At 37.5% G+C, this 18,712-nt stretch overlaps 1 protein-coding gene across 2 annotated transcripts in view; it reads right to left on the bottom strand.

The window, feature by feature from the left end:
- Positions 1–18,712, bottom strand: part of AP3S1 (adaptor related protein complex 3 subunit sigma 1) — a 75,474-nt gene that overhangs the window by 32,627 nt on the left and 24,135 nt on the right. For both annotated transcript variants that reach the window (XM_080804053.1, XM_080804054.1), the window contains exon 3: positions 16,029–16,140. In XM_080804053.1, the coding sequence (XP_080660179.1) occupies positions 16,029–16,140 (112 nt within the window). The remainder of the gene's footprint in view (positions 1–16,028; positions 16,141–18,712) is intronic.

The following is an 18,712-nucleotide window of genomic DNA, read 5'->3' as shown; positions in this document are numbered from 1 at the left end:
CACGTTGGGCACCAAGCTCAGCGGGGAATCTGCTTGAGATTCTCTCCCTCTGCCCCTCCTCCCTACTCATGAGCACACAAATACTCTCTCTCTCTAAAATAAATAAATACATCTTTGAAAGAAGATATAAAATTTAAAGTCAATTTCAATATAACAGTTATCTACTAAGGAGCAACTGATTAACCTCTGGCCTCCAGAAATTCAAGGGTTAATGGGTAAAATAAATTTACTAAGAAAATCATATTTCAAGTTTTCCTTTATTTCAATAATTAACTAGTTTTCCAAAAAGAAATAAAAAAGAGCGATCCCCCCCCCAAAAAAAGCCACACCCACATATAAACAATCTCCCTTCCCAGTGCCTTTCTAACAACAAAACGTTCTTCTGTTTCCTTTATCTGGGCCACAAAGGTAACAGGAATCTGTCATAAGGCAGCTTAGTATTTAACAGTACTTAATACTTAAGGACACAGGTTTTAGTAAGCATGTCTCTATTAAAATTCCAGCTTAGCCTCTATGAAATCTAGGGCATGTTGTTTCACTCTAAGCCTCAGTTTCTTCATTTGGGCATAATAATAATGGTATCTTTGGCATATAGTTGTTTACTGATTAAATTAACACACATAAAGGCCTTAAAACAATGTCTCCCCCTAATATGTTGGCTTGCATTATAATATATACCTATGGAGAAATAAAAATATGCACTACGTAAAAGAGATGCCACAAAATATCCTTAAACGGTATCATTTATATGACAGACCCACCCCCCCTTTAGAGTTTCTAGGTAAAAATATAATTTTTTTCTGGGTTTGGGGATTTCTATTAAATTTTAAGAGGAAATCTGTAACATTAAATGAAATACATATAAGTTAAATTGATTTTTTAAAAGATTTTATTTATTTATTTACTTGTTAGAGAGAAAGAGAGCACAAGCAGGGGGAGCTGTAGGCAGAAAGAAAAGCAGGCTCCCCACCAAGCAAGGAGCCTGATACGGGACTTGATCCCAGGACTCTGGGATCACGACCTGAGCCGAAGGCAGATGCTTTACTGAGCCACCCAGGCATCCCTTAAATTGACATATTTTAAGACAGAAAAAATTATAAGCCCAAAAATAGAAGGCATAAATTTAAAAACGCTAGTAATACACTAAGAGATCTAAAAAAAAAAAAAAATTGTTTTTAGTCAGCAGCAAGATGTCCTAGAGAGATGCTCGTTTAGCTCATGCCAAGACTCAAAAAATACCACTAAAAATGTACTGGAAGAGCTAGGGAAGGCAGACTAAACTTAAAATCAGATCAGCTACCTTTGAAGAACAGAGTATGACTGGGTTCCAGACCGAATTTCCACAAAACCTGACCTGGAAACTAACAACTCAATGATAACAGTCTTGGGAAAAACAAAGACATTCACTGTGGATTTACCAAGTTAACAGGTACATTACACACATTAAACTTTCAACTTCAGCATGAAGAAACTAAGAGTTGATGAGACGACAATCTGTCTTCTATTACATGTCAAAATTATTCAGAAAAAGTTCACATCAATAATTATTTTTATGTGATTTATTTCTATTTTTTTTTAAAGGTTAATGATGGGGGCGCCTGGGTGGCTCAGTGGGTTAAGCTTCTGTCTTCAGCTCAGGTCATGATCTCAGGGTCCTGGGATCGAGCCCCGCATCGGGCTCTCTGCTTATCAGAGAGCCTGCTTCCCACCCCTCTCTGCCTGCCTCTCTGCCTACTTATAATCTCTGTCTGTCAAATAAATAAATAAAATCTTAAAAATAAATAAATAAATAAATAAATAGTTAATGATGATAATACCAGAATCTATTGAGTATATATATTATTATAGCATTGCTATTGTTCCAAGTGCTTTAAATATATTATTTTATTTATTTTTTAAAATATTTTTATTTATTTATTTGACAGAGATCACAAGGAGGGGAGAAGCAGAGAGAGAGAGAGAGGAGGAAGCAGGCTCCCTGCCGAGCAGAGCCTGATGCGGGGCTTGATCCCAGGACCCTGGGATCATGACCCGAGCCGAAGGCAGAGGCTTTAACCCACTGAGCCACCCAGGTGCCCCATTAAATATATTATTTTATTTAATCCTTCATGATAATCTCATAAGACAGGTACTTTTATTATCAACCACTTGCAGAAGGGTGATGAAAGGCAAAAAGTCAACTAACTACTAAAACAGTGAGGTAGGAGAAAGTCTCTCTGCAGAACCCAAATTCTTATTCACTAGGCATACTGCCTCCAACAAAAGAAAATAGTACTTGATTTTTAATGTAGTAAGAAGTGGTTATTTAGAAACTTGGGAAAATACAGAATAATATAAAGCAAAAATTTTAACTTTCCATACTTCCACCACCCACATGAAAACCGTAACTGTGCACAGCAGAAACTACTTGTACTATAGGAAATTTAATTACTTTGGAGCCAATCCACTAAACGGACTTAGTATGTTTTATATGTTGGATTTAGAAGTCTAAGGAAGAACCAGGATTTTGAATGTACAAGGCTGCTAAATCAAATATTAATTTTGAAAATGAAAGTAGCCTCCAAATTATTTTTGTGCACAGAAGCTACATGGGAGATTTTTAAAAACTTGTATTGACACAAATTGTTAAAAATTATATTTCAAATATCTTCTTCAATGTATATGGTACAATTAATATTTTGGGCACTGACTTAAAACAAAAGAAAATAAGTGCAAAACGTACAAAGATTTTCCTTACATAATTTCAGCCAATCAATACAGAGGGTGTAATGGAAAAATCACCATTTGGCAAACACCACAACAGTAATTCCTTCAGGCAAGAATCATCGAGAGATGCTAAAATGAATGACCAAAGCTATGACTAGGAAAAAACCACACTTACATGGCCTCAAAATTATTCCTCCTGAGATACTTTAAAGTAAAAAGAGACCATGGAAGTTTAGAGTACAGAAACCTGGCAGGCACCGTCTTACACAAGGGATCAGAATAAATATCACAAGTAACAAGACAAAATGAGATCCCTGATACGATGCCCTGTGAAGGACATAAAAGTACTTCTGTGGTACACCCAAACAGAGTAAAGTTCTACAAAATAATCTGCTGGTACTCTTCAAAGGATCACAGTTTGAAGGACATGGAAAGCATGAAAGACAAAGATGAACTATTACAGAGTAAAGAAGATTCAGGAGACATGAAAACTAAATGCAATATGTAATCAGAATTAAACCCTAAACAAGAAGAATGACATCAATGGACCACTGGCAAATTCTGAATAAGATCTGCAGATTAGATAATAGTATTCTATCAATGCTGATTTCCTGATTTTAATCACGTGTACTGCGTACTGTGGTTACAGAAGTTAAAGTTAGGGAATGTGGGAGAAGGTATGAAATGCAAGAATCCTTTGTATTGTATTTGCTGCTCTTTTGTAAGTCTGAAATAATTTCCATATAAGTTTTAAACAATTTTAAGGAAAAAGAAAATCTGAAAAACCAAGCTCAAAGGGCCCCTCTCCTCCTCTATGCCCAATTCCTCCCTAAAAACTTACCATTCCATTATGGGAAATAAGGAATTCACCTTAAATCAAAGAAAAACACCAACATAAGTTGAGTTTTTCTCTCAAACCTGCTTTAGAAGGAGAAACAATAGGGGCACTTGGGTGGCTCAGGTGCATCTGTTTCTTGGTTTCAGCTCAGGTCATGATCTCAGGGTTGTGGGATGGGGATCCACATTGGGCTCCACACTCAGCATGGAGTCTGCTTAAGATTTTCTCTCTCCCTCCGCCCATTCCCTCCAACTCTCACAAGCACATACACTGCATGCTCTAAAAATAAATAAATAAAATCTTTTAAAAAAGGGGGGGGGATAAATTTTAAGTTATTTCCCCCTCCAAAATTCTGACTTTAAGTACCTGAGTTCCAAAATACTTCCTTCATTTCACCACTCTGAATTAAATACTATGTCTACTATATTCTAGGCCCTATGCTAACTATATACTTTAGCTCTAATTCTTAAGACAATGTTGATAGGGTAGCTACGTGTATCAGCACCTACAGACAAGAGAATTGGGAATGGATATGAGTAAGTAATGTGCTCAAAGTAACTATTAGATGACAGAGCCAGTATTCAAACCCATGCCATCTGACTCCAAACACCAACTTGGCTCTGTGATGCCTCCCAAGAGGGCAGCTGAGATGTGAACAAACACGTAAATTAGCATAGTATCATCAAATTCAATACCAGGATTTATCAAGAAGTAGCAATGTAATCAAGAGAAAAGTGAATACTACATTTGCAGTTACTGGAAAAAAGACTTCTCAACGAAAATAAAACAGGAAAAGAGTTTCAGGAATGATGAATCACTCTTAAGTGTCTGACTCAAATTGTTTGTAGAAATATTTTTTGGTTTCCCACATATATACAAGAAGTGAATCTTTTTTTAAAAAAAGTGAATCTTACTGAAAAAAGAAAGTTTTAATACTCTGGTAATAGTATGGTATAGCAGGTAAAATCTTCCTAAAATGATCCTGAGCATTCACTCTGGAGTGCCTGGAAAATAAGCCAACTGGGCCAGGGCACCTTCTTTCTCCAGCAAGAGGAACTGCACCAGAACTCACCCTCCCCTGAGACCAGGGGTTTATTCCCCATGGTTCCCAAGTACCAGTCTGCTGGTCTTCCCAGATAATTCTTAAAAATAACATCAATGAGGGATGCCTGGGTGGCTCAATTGGTTAAGCGACTGCCTTCGGCTCAGGTCATGATCCCAGCGTCCTGGGATCAAGTCCCACATCTGCCTCCTTGCTCAGCAGGGAGCCTGCTTCTCCCTCTGCCTCTGCCTGCCACTCTGTCTGCCTGTGCTCACTCTCTCTGACAAATAAATAAATAAAATCTTAAAAAAAAAATAACATCAATAAGGTTGCCTGGGTGGCTCAGTGGATTAAGCCTCTGCCTTCGGCTCAGGTCATGATCTCAGGGTCCTGGGATTGAGTCCCACATCGGGATCTCTGCTTGGAGGGTAACCTGCTTCCTCCTCTCTCTCTCTTTCTACCTGCCTCTCTGCCTACTTCTGATCTCTCTCTGTCAAATAAATAAATAAAATCTTAAAAAAAAAATAACATCAATGACACTAGAAGCTGGTTCTTTGAAAGAATTAATAAGATCGATAAACCACTGGCCAAACTAATCCAAAAGAAAAGAGAGAGGACCCAAATTAATGAAATTATGAGTGAAAGGGGAGAGATCACGACCAACACCAAGGAAACAGAAATAATCATCAGAAATTATGATCAACAGATATATGCCAATAAGTTAAGAAACCTAGATGAAATGGATACATTCCTGGAAACCTATATACTTCCAAGACTGAAACAGGAAGAAATTGACAACCTGAATAGACCAATATCTAGTAACGAGATTGAAGCAATGATCAAAGCCCCCCCCCCCCCCACCAAAAAACAAGAGCCCTGATGGATTCCCTGGGGAATTCTACCAAACATTCAAAGAAGAAATAATACCTATTCTCCTGAAGCTGTTTCAAAAAATAGAAACAGAAGGAAAACTTCCAGACTCTATGAAGCCAGCACTAACCCTGATCCCCAAACCAGGCAAAGACCACATTAAAAAGAATTTCAGACCAGTATCCCTGATGAATATGGATGCCAAGATTCTCAACAAGATCCCAGCTAATAGGATCCAACAACGGTACATTAAAAGTATTATCCAGAGCACCTAGGTGGCTCAGTGGGTTAAAGCCTCTGCCTTTGGCTCAGGTCATGATCCCAGGTACCTGGGATCGAGTCCCGCATCAGGCTCTCTGCTCAGCAGGGAGGCTGCTTCCCTTCCTCTCTCTAGGCCTGCCTCTCTGCCTACTTGTGATCACTGTCTGTCAAATAAATAAATAAAATCTTTAAAAAAAAAAAAGTATTATCCACCATGACCAGGTGAGATTTATCCCTGGGATGCAAGGGTGGTTCAACATACACAAATCAATCAACTTGACAGAACAAATCAATAAGAGAAGAGAGAAGAACCACACAATCCTCGCAATTGATGCAGAAAAAGCATTTGACAAAATATAGCATTCATTCCTGATTAAAACTCTTCAAAGTATAGGGATAGAGGGAACATTCCTCAACTTCATAAAATCTATGAAAAACCCACAGCGAATACCATTCTCAATGGGGAAAGCTGACAGCCTTCCCTTTGAGATTGGGAACACAACAAGGATGTCCATTCTCACCACTGTTGTTCAACATAGTACTAGAAATCCAAGAAATAACACTCAGACAACAAAAAGAAATAAAAGATATTCAAACTGGCAAAGAAGAAGTCAAACCCTCTCCCTTTGCAGATGACATGATACTTTATATGGAAAACCCAAAAGACTCCACCCCCAAACTACTAGAACTCATACAGCAATTCAGTAACGTGGCAGGATACAAAGTCAATGCACAGAAATCAGTTGCTTTCTTACACACTAACAATGAAAATATAGAAAGGGAAATTAGAGAATCAATTCCATTTACTATAGCACCAAGAACCATAAGATACCTTGGAATAAACCTAACCAAAGAGGTAAAGGATCTGTACTCAAGGAACTACAGAACATTCATGAAAGAAATTGAAAAAGACACAAAAAGATGGAAAGGCATTCCATGCTCATGGATCAGAAAAATAAATATTGTTAAAATGTCTATACTGCCCAGAGCAATCTACACTTTCAATGCCATCCTGATAAAAGTTCCCCTGGCATTCTTCGAAGAGCTGGAACAAACAATCCTAAAATTTGTATGGAACCAGAAAAGACTCCAAATTGCTGAGGAAATGTTGAAAAAGAAAAACAAAGCTGGGGGCATCACGTTGCCTGATTTCAAGCTTTACTACAAAGCTGTGATCACCAAGACAGCATGGTACTGGCACAAAAAAGACACACAGACCAGTGGAATAGAGAAGAGAGCCCAGATATGGACCTGCAACTCTATGGTCAAATAATCTTCGACAAAGCAGGAAAAAATATCCAGTGGAAAAAAGACAGTCTCTTCAATAAATGGTCCTGGAAAAACTGAACAGCTATGTGTAGAAGAGTGAAACTCAACCATTCTCTTACACCATACACAAAGATAAACTCGAAATGGATAAAAGACCTCAACGTGTGGCAGGAATCCATCAAAATCCTAGAGGAGAACATAAGCAGTAACCTCTTCAACATCGGCCACAGCAACTTCAATACATGTCTCCGAAGGCAAAGGAAACAAAAGCGAAAACGAACTTTTGGGACTTAAGATAAAAAGCTTCTGCACAGCATAGGAAACAGTCAACAAAACAAAGAGGCAATCTTTTGTTTGGGAGGGAATGGGAGAAGATATTAGCAAATGACACTACAGACAAAGGGCTGATATCCAAGACCTATAAAGAACTCCTCAAACTCAACATCAAAATAACCCAGATAATCACAACAAAAAATGGGCAGAAGACATGAACAGACACTTCTTCAAAGAAGACATAAAAATGGCTAACATGCAGAAGAAAAAATGTTCATCATCATCAACCATTAGGGAAATTCAAATCAAAACCACATACACCAGTTAGAATGGCCAAAATTAACAAGAAAAGAAAGAAGAAGTGTTGGAGAGGATGTGGAGAAAAGGGAACCCTCTTACACTATTGGTGGAATGCAAATTGGTGCAGCCACTTTGGAAAACAGTGGAGATTCCTTAAGAAATTAAAAATAGAGCTACCCTATGACCCTGCAATTGCACTACTGGGTATTTACCCCAAAGATACAGATGTAGTGAAAAGAAGGGCCATCTGTACCCCAATGTTCATAGCAGCAATGGCCACAGTCGCCAAACTGTGGAAGGAGCCAAGGTGCCCTTCAATGGATGAATGGATGAAGATGTGGTCCATATATACAATGGAATATTATGCCTCCATCAAAAAGGATGACTACACAACTTTTGTATCAACATGGACAGGAATGGAAGAGATTATGCTGAGTGAAAAAGCCAAGCAGAGAAAGTCAATTATCATATGGTTTCACTTACTTGTGGAGCATAAGGAATAACACAGAGGACACTGGGAGATGGGAAGGAGAAGTGAGTCGGGGGGATTTTGGAGGGGGAGACAAACCATGAGAGACTGTGGACTCTCAGAAAGAAACTGAGGGTTTTGGAAGGGAGGGGGTGGGGGGTTGGGTGAGCCTGGTGGTGGGTACTAAGGAGGGCACGTATTGCATAGAGCACTGGGTGTGGTGCACAATGAATCTTGGAACACTGAAAAAATAAAATAAAATTATAAATAAATAAATAAATAAATAAATAAATAAAACCTATACAGCCCAAAGTTTAAGCAGTGTACTACTTAACAAGGCACTTTCAAGCCTACCCTTATAACAAAAGCGAACAATGACATATGGTGGAAGGCAGTGAGGCCTCCACCAGCACACCATTCTCTGTCCAGTAGCACCCACCCAGCATCATTTCCTATGCAATAAACGGAAGATCACAGGGTCTTTTGTCAGTTAAGAATTCTTGGCTTAGGGACGCCTGGGTGGCTCAGTTGGTTAAGCGGCTGCCTTCGGCTCAGGTCATGATCCCAGCGTCCTGGGATCGAGTCCCACATCGGGCCCCTTGCTCGGCAGGGAGCCTGCTTCGCCCTCTGCCTCTGCCTGCCACTCTGTCTGCCTGTGCTCTCTCTCTCTCTAATAAATAAAATCTTTAAAAAAAAAAAAAGAATTCTTGGCTTACAAGGTCCTCCAATTAGGTCAGTTTCTTAGCAGATAACTCTATCACCATATAAAATTCATCCCAAGCTATTACACAACATAGAGGATAAAAAGATTATCAAATTCTCATAAAAATGAAAAAGAAAGATAAAAGGACTTCTTTATCCTATTCAATTTGCATACTAATGAAATAATACTTTATATGCCTTCCTTATAAATATATGTTTTAGTGATAATGTTAGCTAAAAAGCACTGACTGACAACTACATGTCAGTCATTTAGCCATGAGCTCTATGTACAGTATTGTTTTTAATGCTTGCACCTACTCTATGAACTGGTATTATTACCATCACTCCCATTTTGCAGGTGAGGAAAATGAGAGACAAAGACGTAAAATAACTTGCCCAAAGTTACACAGCCAGTACGAAGCAGAGGCTGAATGGCTTTAACCACGACTAGCTTGCTTGATTCACTGATCTTTCTAACAACCCCATGAGGTTTTATAGGCAGCATATTAAAATAGGCATACTTTATTCAGGTGAAAAAAAAAAAGGTCTATTGAGATTAAATGAGATGCTCAATATCATACTAAATTGGCATTCACCACCATTAAGTAAAATAATTTCATAAAAACCAGTCTAAGGCTCAGGATTGTGGTAACAATGCTATGCATGGAGCTCTAGTTTAACTCCATATGGTAAGGCCACGGTCAAACATCTTTTTAAACCTAAAGAGAAGTTCAGCTGTTAGTTCTCCATTTTTTTCCTGACCACAACTGAACAAGATTCATGCTGATGTAATTGTTACATGTGGTACAGAAAACTGTAACAGAATTTGGAATTATCTAGTGAACTTCAAAGCCTCTCTTTATTATTAGGTTGGCATAATAAATTAATTGAGGACAATATGACTGCTTATAAATAACTCAAACAACCAACGTTAATATTTAATGAACTTCTCATTCTCACTCTGTAAATATTTTAACACTTCCAATGAAGACATGCTACAACAGAAAGACTAAAAAAAGCCAGCCTCCAGCTCTGAAATGCACTTACATGGTTGTTGATAACACACTAAAATAGTATATATCAGAAACAAAAAACGATCACCTTTTTTCCAACTTACTTACAAAGAAATAAAAAAAGAAACAAAAGAAAACAGAAGCTGATTACTCACTTTGGTGACAGAGGGGTACAAATTCCACATGGAATTTACTAATGATGCCTTCTCTCAGATTTCACACAAGAGATAAAGTCAAATCTGGGACAACATATGCATACCTTAGAAACACAAAACCTTTGCATATAAACACATAAAAACATGTTTCCAATGATCATTTGAATGGTACCATTTCAACATTTTAAAAAAGCAAAACTTCACACGTTTATTTTTTATATATTGATGTTTAAGTTTTCTTGATCCATTCTTGGAAGAAATGCAAGACCAAGTGGTTTTGATCTAAATTCTCTTGCTTTATAATTTTCCATTTCTACTTTTTACATTATACTTGTCTTCCTCAAAGCTAAAAAGATGGACAAAGTAAGAAAATCAATTCTAAATTAGCTCTGATTAGCTATTTCATGAAACCAAAGCAGAAACAGTGAGCTAGTCCCTTCCATCTTTGTTCATTTTACCAATATTTTTAGAGTGACTGACTCACGCATGCTCAGCACTCCCTTGTAATGATTTAATGATCCATGGTGATCACAGGGGAAAGAGAGCAACTACAGAACTTCCAACATGTTTGTGGTAGTGGTAGAATTAGTCCCTGTAAGGTAAATTACAGAACTTTTTTTAAAGACATGATCTACCAACGTTATGATAACTAAATTGCACCCAGTTATAAAAATAGTTCTAGCCTACATCAATAATGGAAGATGACACAATTCTCCCGAAACCCTCTTTTCTGTGTCTTACCTAATATCAAGACTAATGATCAGCATTTGAACAGCAATGGCTAAAATATTTTACAAAACACAAGACCTATTTTCCACTTTCCACAAACACATGATAAAATTTACTTCAGATACAATGTAGGATATTTGTTCTCTGACAACTACCCACGTAATTTTCTTCTGAGATATAACAATTACGCTATCATAACAATTAAGATGACCCACAGCATCAAAAAATAATCAAAGATGATGGCTTAAATCCCAGGATACAAGCATAAAATACGGCCAATTTGTCTCTAGGAAAATCCACATCTGTTTTAGTCTTTCTTCAATGAAAGCTTTCTCTTCAATACAGAGGGCATTTTAAACAGATTGTTTTTCTTTTTTTCCTCCTGTAACATTAGCAGCTAGCTCAGAAAAATACAGTGTTTTGGAATGTAGTGTGAATGCCCACCACTCCCTTCAGCTGTGGATAACCGAGAAAGAAACTGAAAGCAGTTTCATATTAAAAATCATTTTCTAAAAAACACATAGCTTCTATGAAATAATAGTGCAGTGAATTAACTACTACTTTATGGGATAAACCAAGAAGTGTGTTAATGAACAAATATAAATGGATACAATATAGGGTTCTGATAAACCCTGTTACTAATCCATACTTAAAGGTTTGCTTTTCTTTCTTCACTAGAGAAGTCTTTGGGAAAACAAAACACAGCTTAGCAGTGGTTCTCAAGGAGGGCCCAGGAAGAGAGTATCTATCCATGGGATCGTGAGGCATATTCATCTCAAACTCAAAATTTCTTTGATGTCTGCCCTTACAGGTTTAAACAGTATAAAAATTTCTCTTCTACCACATAATACACACATTTATCTTCTTACATATATATATATATATATATACACACACACACACACACACACATACATACATATTTATCTTAATGGTATTATTTTTTCACCACCAATTAAACAATGGAAAACAGCAAGAATGTTTGCTATGATTACTTTGTGGTTTCTTTTTTTAAAAATTTTAAAAAATGTATTCATGGGGTTCGTGTATGTAGATATCTAGTCATGTGACTCTGTTTTAGGAAAGTTTTAATAATTAAGGACTCAGAACTACCTGAATAAAGATCCAGCTTTTTGTAAAGAATTTCTCCCTTTTTTTAAAAATTTTTTTCATTTGTTTTTTAAATTTAAATTCAATCAATTAACATAGACTGTATTATTGGTTTCAGAGGTAGAGGTCAGTGATTCATCGGTCTTATATAAAACACCCATTGCTCATTACATCACGTGCCCTCCTTAATGGGTATCACCCAGTGACCCTATCCGCCCCCCCTTCCTCCCCTCCAGCAACTCTCAGTTTGTTTCCTATGATTAAGAGTCTCTTATGGTTTGTCTCCCTCTCTGGTTTTGTCTTGTTTCATTTTTCCCTTCCTTTCCCTATGATATTCTGTTTTGTTTCTTAAATTCCACATGTCAGTGAGATCATATGATAATTGTCCTTCTCTGACTGACTTATTTCACTTAGCCTAATACCCTCTAGTTCCATCCACACTGTTGCAAATGGCCAGATTTCATTTCTGATGGCTGAGTAAAATTTGTGTGTGTGTGTGTGTGTGTGTGTGTGTGTGTGTATACCACATCTTCTTTATCTAGTTATACTTTGTGGTTTCACGTAGCTCAGGTACCTACCTCTTTCTCAAAACCTAGGTTAAGAATTATAGATTGAGAGTATTCTGGCATATTAATAGCTCCATTTATCACTTGTCATCTTTTTTCATTTCATTTTCTTCATTGTCTTTTTTTTTTTTTTTTTTTTCATTTCTAGCCACTTTTACTATTTCTATGCTTTGGTACTCAGAATTACTACCAAAGTTTTGTGCTTTGGTTAATTCCTCATTTACTCCATCACACTAACTACATCTCAAAGCAGGCTCCCTTCTTGCTGATTTCAAAACCATGAAACTTGTTTGGTACAAAAAATTTCCTTTTTATGTGCAGCTTTCTCCAATCTGCTACAATGTGCCTACACCATGTGCCTGTTTTTGCCCTGTCTGGGGTCAAGAAAGAGAAAAAAAACAAGCGCACAGCATTCCCTCATGATAATCTTAACCCAATACAATCACTTGTAGCAGTTACATTTGCTTATTGTGTCAGAATTAAATGTATTAATTTGTTACGGAAATACCACAAACAGAAAGCACAGAAATCTCAACTGTATACAGAGCTTCCAGATTTTCACCAATGTAACTAGTGCTCAGATAAAAACACAAAACAAAATATTACTAGCATGTAGCAACTGTATTTTATTTTTCTAACTGACTCTCCTGCTTCTACTCAGTCTTTGGGTTTTGTTGTCAGTTGTTTACACAGAATGCTAAATATAAGGCACTAAATACATTCATTCAACAACTGTATGTTGAGGACCTACTACGTGCCAGTTGCCATTCTATGCCCTGGGGACAAACCAGTGAACAAAATAAAAAAAAAACCTGGCCCTCACTGAGCTTACATTCTTGTTAAGGGAAAATGACAATGAACAACACAAATTAAATCAAATATATAGTATGTTAGACGGAGATATGTACTTAGGAAAAGTACTAAAGTACTAAAAAGCAAGAGAGGAGTTAAAAATGTGAGAGAGGGAAAATTTTTAGAAAGGACCAAAGAAAACGATATTGAAAGGTGACATCTGGGTCAAAACCTGAAAGAATGATGGAGCTAGAGAACAATGGGAATACCAAATCGAAGAACGATCTAGATACAAAGACCAACAAATACAAAGGCTCTGAGAGAAGAGAAGAATGCCTGGTGTATTTGAGAAACAGCAGGGGAGTCAGAGCTTGTGGGGCCTCATGGGTCATGTGTAAGGAAGTTGGCTTTTCCTTTGAGTGAGAAGGGAAGCCACTGATGAATTCAGAATGTGAGCTATGACCTATTTCAACAGTATCACTGGCTGTTTTACTAGGCAGAGAGGGGAAAAGGTGGTAGAAGCATGGAGAACAGTCAGGAAACTGTTATAATAACAGTCCAGGGGAAAGCTGATGGTGGCTTGCACTAACATGGTTACGGCCATGCAGGGAGTAGTATGCGGTCAGATCCTGTGTCTCCTCTAGGCTGCTGAAGAAGAGATACGAGAGACCACCACACTGAAATTAAGCAACTGAAGAGGTCCACGAAAACCCGGCAAGTACAGCATCCTAGAAGCCAGGGGAAAAAAGTATTTTCATGAAGAGATGAATAAAAAGTCTTAATAAAAAAAAGAAGGACTGATGAGAATCTTTGGATTCAGCAACAAAAGAGCAGAAAACCTGAATCGAGTGTGTTTAAGAGCAAAGGGGAGAAGAAATATTTGAGACAAGTGTGCACAGACAACTTTTTAAAGGCATTTCAACATAAAGGATGGGAAAGAAATGAGCCAGAGGCTGGAGAGGGAAGTAAGGACAGGACTTTTGCTTTTAATGGGAGAACATAGAACAGCTAGATCAATGACCAGAAAAGGAGAGGAAAAAGGATATAGAAGAAAGAGGGAGAACTGTCAGAGCCACAAGGAAAAGACTAGCATGTAAATAGGTGATGTTCTCTTCTGCCGGCTTCTATTCTCTCACTGAAGAAGGAAGCAAGATGCTAGAAGCACCAGAGGTTTGAGAAAGGAGAACATATCTCAGCTGTTGTCTAGGAGTCTGGGACGGAGATGGACCAGGGAAACAGGATTACCGGGTAGCACTAAGGACTCATTGAGTTTAGAGATCATAAATACAAGGTGAGACCTAGAGTATGGTTACTTTTTTTTTCTTTAACTACATTAGAAGTATGGGTACAAGGAAAGTGCTGAATATATACAAGACTATGAGTACCATGACTGATGGTGGGATTTAGACTGGGTAAGGAAAGTAAGACATCAGGAGGACAAGGGACAGTGAAAAAATGCTTTATTTAGAAGACTGAAGGTCCCAACAGGCCCAGGGAATTAGCGGAGTAACAGAAATTGTGATACGAAAAGATAAGAGGTGGTAGACAGAAAGGAAACTGCAATTGAGACTCTGGAGGGATGGCACTTTGGATAAAAACAAGGTCTGGAAATGAGTAGCAAGGTGGGCAGAGGCAAAAATTCAATGAAGAGGAACTCCGGGTCTGAAGACACCAAAGTACTGGAAGAATTATCCCCAGGAAAATGGAATAATGAAATCACCACGAATTAGAACCCAAGTAGTACTGGAGTGAATGCCAGTGAACTAAGACCACAATCTGATAGGAGACAATTCCTCATCACTCTGACATTTCTGCACATAAGTGAGCACAAGTGCAATGACTGCCATCATTGCAGACTTTCTCTGCAAGCAAGCTTATATAAATAAGCAAACAGCCCTGAAAAATAGTATCTCTCTTCAAAACAAATGGCAGGTTTATCTACACCCATGGAAGATACACTCTTCCTCCAGGACATGAGCAGACATGATTTGGGTCCAATATAAAAGATTCTAGTTCCTCTCCTATAACTCAATTCACTGTGGGTACAGGTATCACCTGGCCGTCTTCAAGTCACACCCTTTGGTGACTGTGGAAATTGGGACCTGGGGAACCAGTGTAGTAAGCAAATGCTGTTACTGTGTCTGCTGCTTGTGCTATTCAGAGTAAGTCCTTTGATTCCGACCCAGAAGTCTCCTGTCTTCTGCCAGCATCCATGACACTGTGGTAGTTAATGTGCAAGTAACTTGCAAGGAAGGTAAATCTCAGACCTTTGAAAGTTTTTGATAAAATCCCCAATGAATATGAGGTGGGGATGAGAGATTACTGAAACAGGGTGGGTAGAAGGTGTATAGGTTTAAACACAAGAAATAAAGTTTGGAGGCATTTTTGAAGAGAGAATGGTCTGGAAAAAGCAACAAGAAGCAAAGAAAACACCTCATGGCTCAGCACTACAAAGAAAGCAGGATAACCGCTACTACTTGAGACAGTTACAGGTAGTGTCAGTAGGGAAGCCCAATTCAATTTAAAGCAAAAAAGTGAAGGCAATATTAATAAAGAGGCTGAAGATAAAAAGGAATTTGATTATGACTGACCCTGAGTTCCAGGGACATAATGGTAGATTTTCAGGAGGCAAGGAGGGGTGGGTTTGGGGATCAGATCTGGATACACATGGTAAGAGATCCATGAATCTGAGACTTCTTGCATGACTTACATGAAAAGGAAGAAAGAGCATGATGAAATTTGCTGTGATTAGTCTTAATCAGATTAAAATTGCCAATGTGTTTCAGCATCCCTAGACCTTGTTTTACTCATCCAATCTCTACTACGGAACAAATTCTTTCTTACCAAACAGAACATCATTTTAGAAAATTAAGAACATACAAGTTTTAAAATATATAAACGCCACAACTGTTATTAAGAGAGTGTTAACTTACTTGAATTAGATCTAAAATGCCAAGTTCACTTTCTGAAGAATCCACACAGAAGACAAAATATAATGTTGCATAATGTCTATAAATCAGTTTGTTATCAGATCCTCCAATTAACCTAAATGACAAAACAAAAATTGGAACGTTATAGGAATAAAACAAAACACATTTTCATTAGCTCAAACAAACTGGCAATTTGTTTAAAACCTTTTATAAGATGCTTGGGCATAGCATGTAAAGCTGTAGCATTCGAGTGAACTTAAGAGACTTAGTGAATTAACATGGCTGTTTTCTTCAGCGATAACAAAAGAAGCTGGTGCTTAATATTAGTTCATCCGTTCATTAAACTATCCACTGAGTACCTACCATTTGCCAGCTACAGATAGTGGATAAAGGAACAGTAAACAAATAAATAAGAAAAAATGGTCAGAGTAGAAGGCACTACATGGAGATTCCAAACAGGATGATTCTGTACTGATGGATCTGCCGCCTAAGATGAAATCTTAGGAGTGACATTTAGGCTGAGAGCTAATGGTAAGGAGTTCGCCTTGAAAAAATTTAGAGAAGAGCATTTCAGGCAAAGGTGATAGCTAATAAAAAGGCCAGGTCATCAAGAACAAAATATGTATGTTCAAGGAAGAGAAAGAGGGTGCATGGACAAGAAAAGATTAGTAAACAAACAGAAGTAGGCAGGAACCAGGTCACAGGGCATTTTTAAATGCTTATTAGATTTAACTATGTAAGTCACAGTAAGTTATACAGCTCACAGCTGACTATTAACTGGGGAGAAAAAAAAATAACATTAGTTAAGTTTTAGAGAAATTTACCTTCAAAATCTCCTCTAAAAATACATTTTATTTTGAAATATAAATGCAAAAAACTTAGGTAAGAAATACTCTATTCTTTCATCAAACATTTTTATTTACACTGACTAGAATGTCAGCATTTTAAAAACAGTAATTTAGGACTCATTTCAAACACCTTATGTTTTTCTAGTTTAGCTATTTCATAGTTACATTTACAGTAATTAGTTTACCTTCTTAAAAGACCTTTAAACCTAATATAAAATAAAATCAAGGCCAAATGTAATCAAAGCTAAGAGAAGACTCAAACAAGACACAGGAAAATAGCATCTATTTCTTAACTCTGTAAAACTAACACTGAATTCACAAGTCCAGAGAAACAACTTCTTTAAGTACCCACTTCTTTCATGCCTTCTTATAGCAAAAGTGGAAACGATTTTTGACAAGAATTAAGAATGACTACTATGCTAGACATATTTCTAGAAAAGATATTCGATTAAAAATATGTATGTGCAATTTAAAGAATCTCTGAGATGATTTTTATAGACTATGATGGCGATTGTTCCTGAGAAGACACAAAAAAGAACACTCACAGCAGGATTCAGTTCATCCTGAATCAGCAATTTAGTGATTAACTTAAACTTTTGTTCAGCTCTACTGTAAAAGAAGAGCAAACTATTGAGAACTGTAAGTTTCAAAATGACAATCCATGCCATTAAAAGAAAGCAAAGACTTAATATATAGCATGACAAGTACATACTTTGCCTTTTAAAATGTAATTTTATCTTCAAACTAGAGTGCAACACTGATAAATACTGATTCAAATTCTTGTATGGAAGGCAACATACCATATAAAACCACAGAATTTTAAAACCCCCCTTACTTTATTTTTTTTTTAAAGATTTTATTTATTTTTTCAACAGAGAGAGATCACAGGTAGGCAGAGAGGCAGACAGAGAGAGAGAGGAGGAAGCAGGCTCCCCGCCAAGGAGAGAGCCCGATGCGGGGCTTGATCCAGGACCTTGGGATCATGACCTGAGCCGAAGGCAGAGGCTTTAACCCTCTGAGCCACCCAGGCCCCCCCCCCCTTACTTTAAATATCTCATATTACAGGGGGGAAAACCAAGGTACAAGAAGTGACCTGACCAAGAAAACCAGCTTTGTTAGTCACAAAACTAGGCCTGAATCAGCTGTGTAGCCTCATCTCTGATACAATGTTTGCCTTCTACTTTTTGTAAGCCTGGAAAAGAATGATCACAGACTTGAGCCCTGATTTCTAGTTCGCACAGTGCCCTGCCTGGGAAGAGCCAGGTTCTTGCATGACCATCACCTTTGGTGCCCTGTGCTGGGTGACAAGTCCCTGCGAGAGAATAAAATGCTGAGATGAAGAAAAGTGGTAATGGCAGAGACCACTCAACTCCTGCAGATGTGTGGCAGACATAAAGCACAATTAAAATACGAAAAACACAAAGCAGGTACACCTGTCTCAACTATTAAACTGGGAGGTCTGGAGGCAATAGCAAAATTTATAAATTTTAAGTGTGTACGTGTAGACTGAACCGCAGCACAATCTAACCCTTTAAGAAATGCAAGTAAACTTTCTATGTGATAAACAGTGATGTATGGTCAAGTAAGAATGGATTTTCTATTATCCAAGCTACTTTTCAAAATATATATCATACACATTAAAATGCAGAAAAGTATAGGTCTCTCTGCCTAATATATAATTTTTCATAATGGGGCTCAGCTAAAGTTTAGTTCTTGACTTGTCAATGAAGAAATATCTTATTAAGAAATTGATTATATTAACATGAGCAGGAACATTTATAAAACTGCTTTCATGGAACCCACTAATTTAAAAGTATTTATTTATAATAGTTGGCAAGC

Source organism: Martes martes (genome assembly GCF_963455335.1).
Source record: "Martes martes genome assembly, chromosome: 5".
Lineage (NCBI taxonomy): Eukaryota > Metazoa > Chordata > Mammalia > Carnivora > Mustelidae > Martes > Martes martes.
Note: the sequence above shows the minus strand (reverse complement) of the source record. Positions and strands in the feature narration are given on the sequence as shown.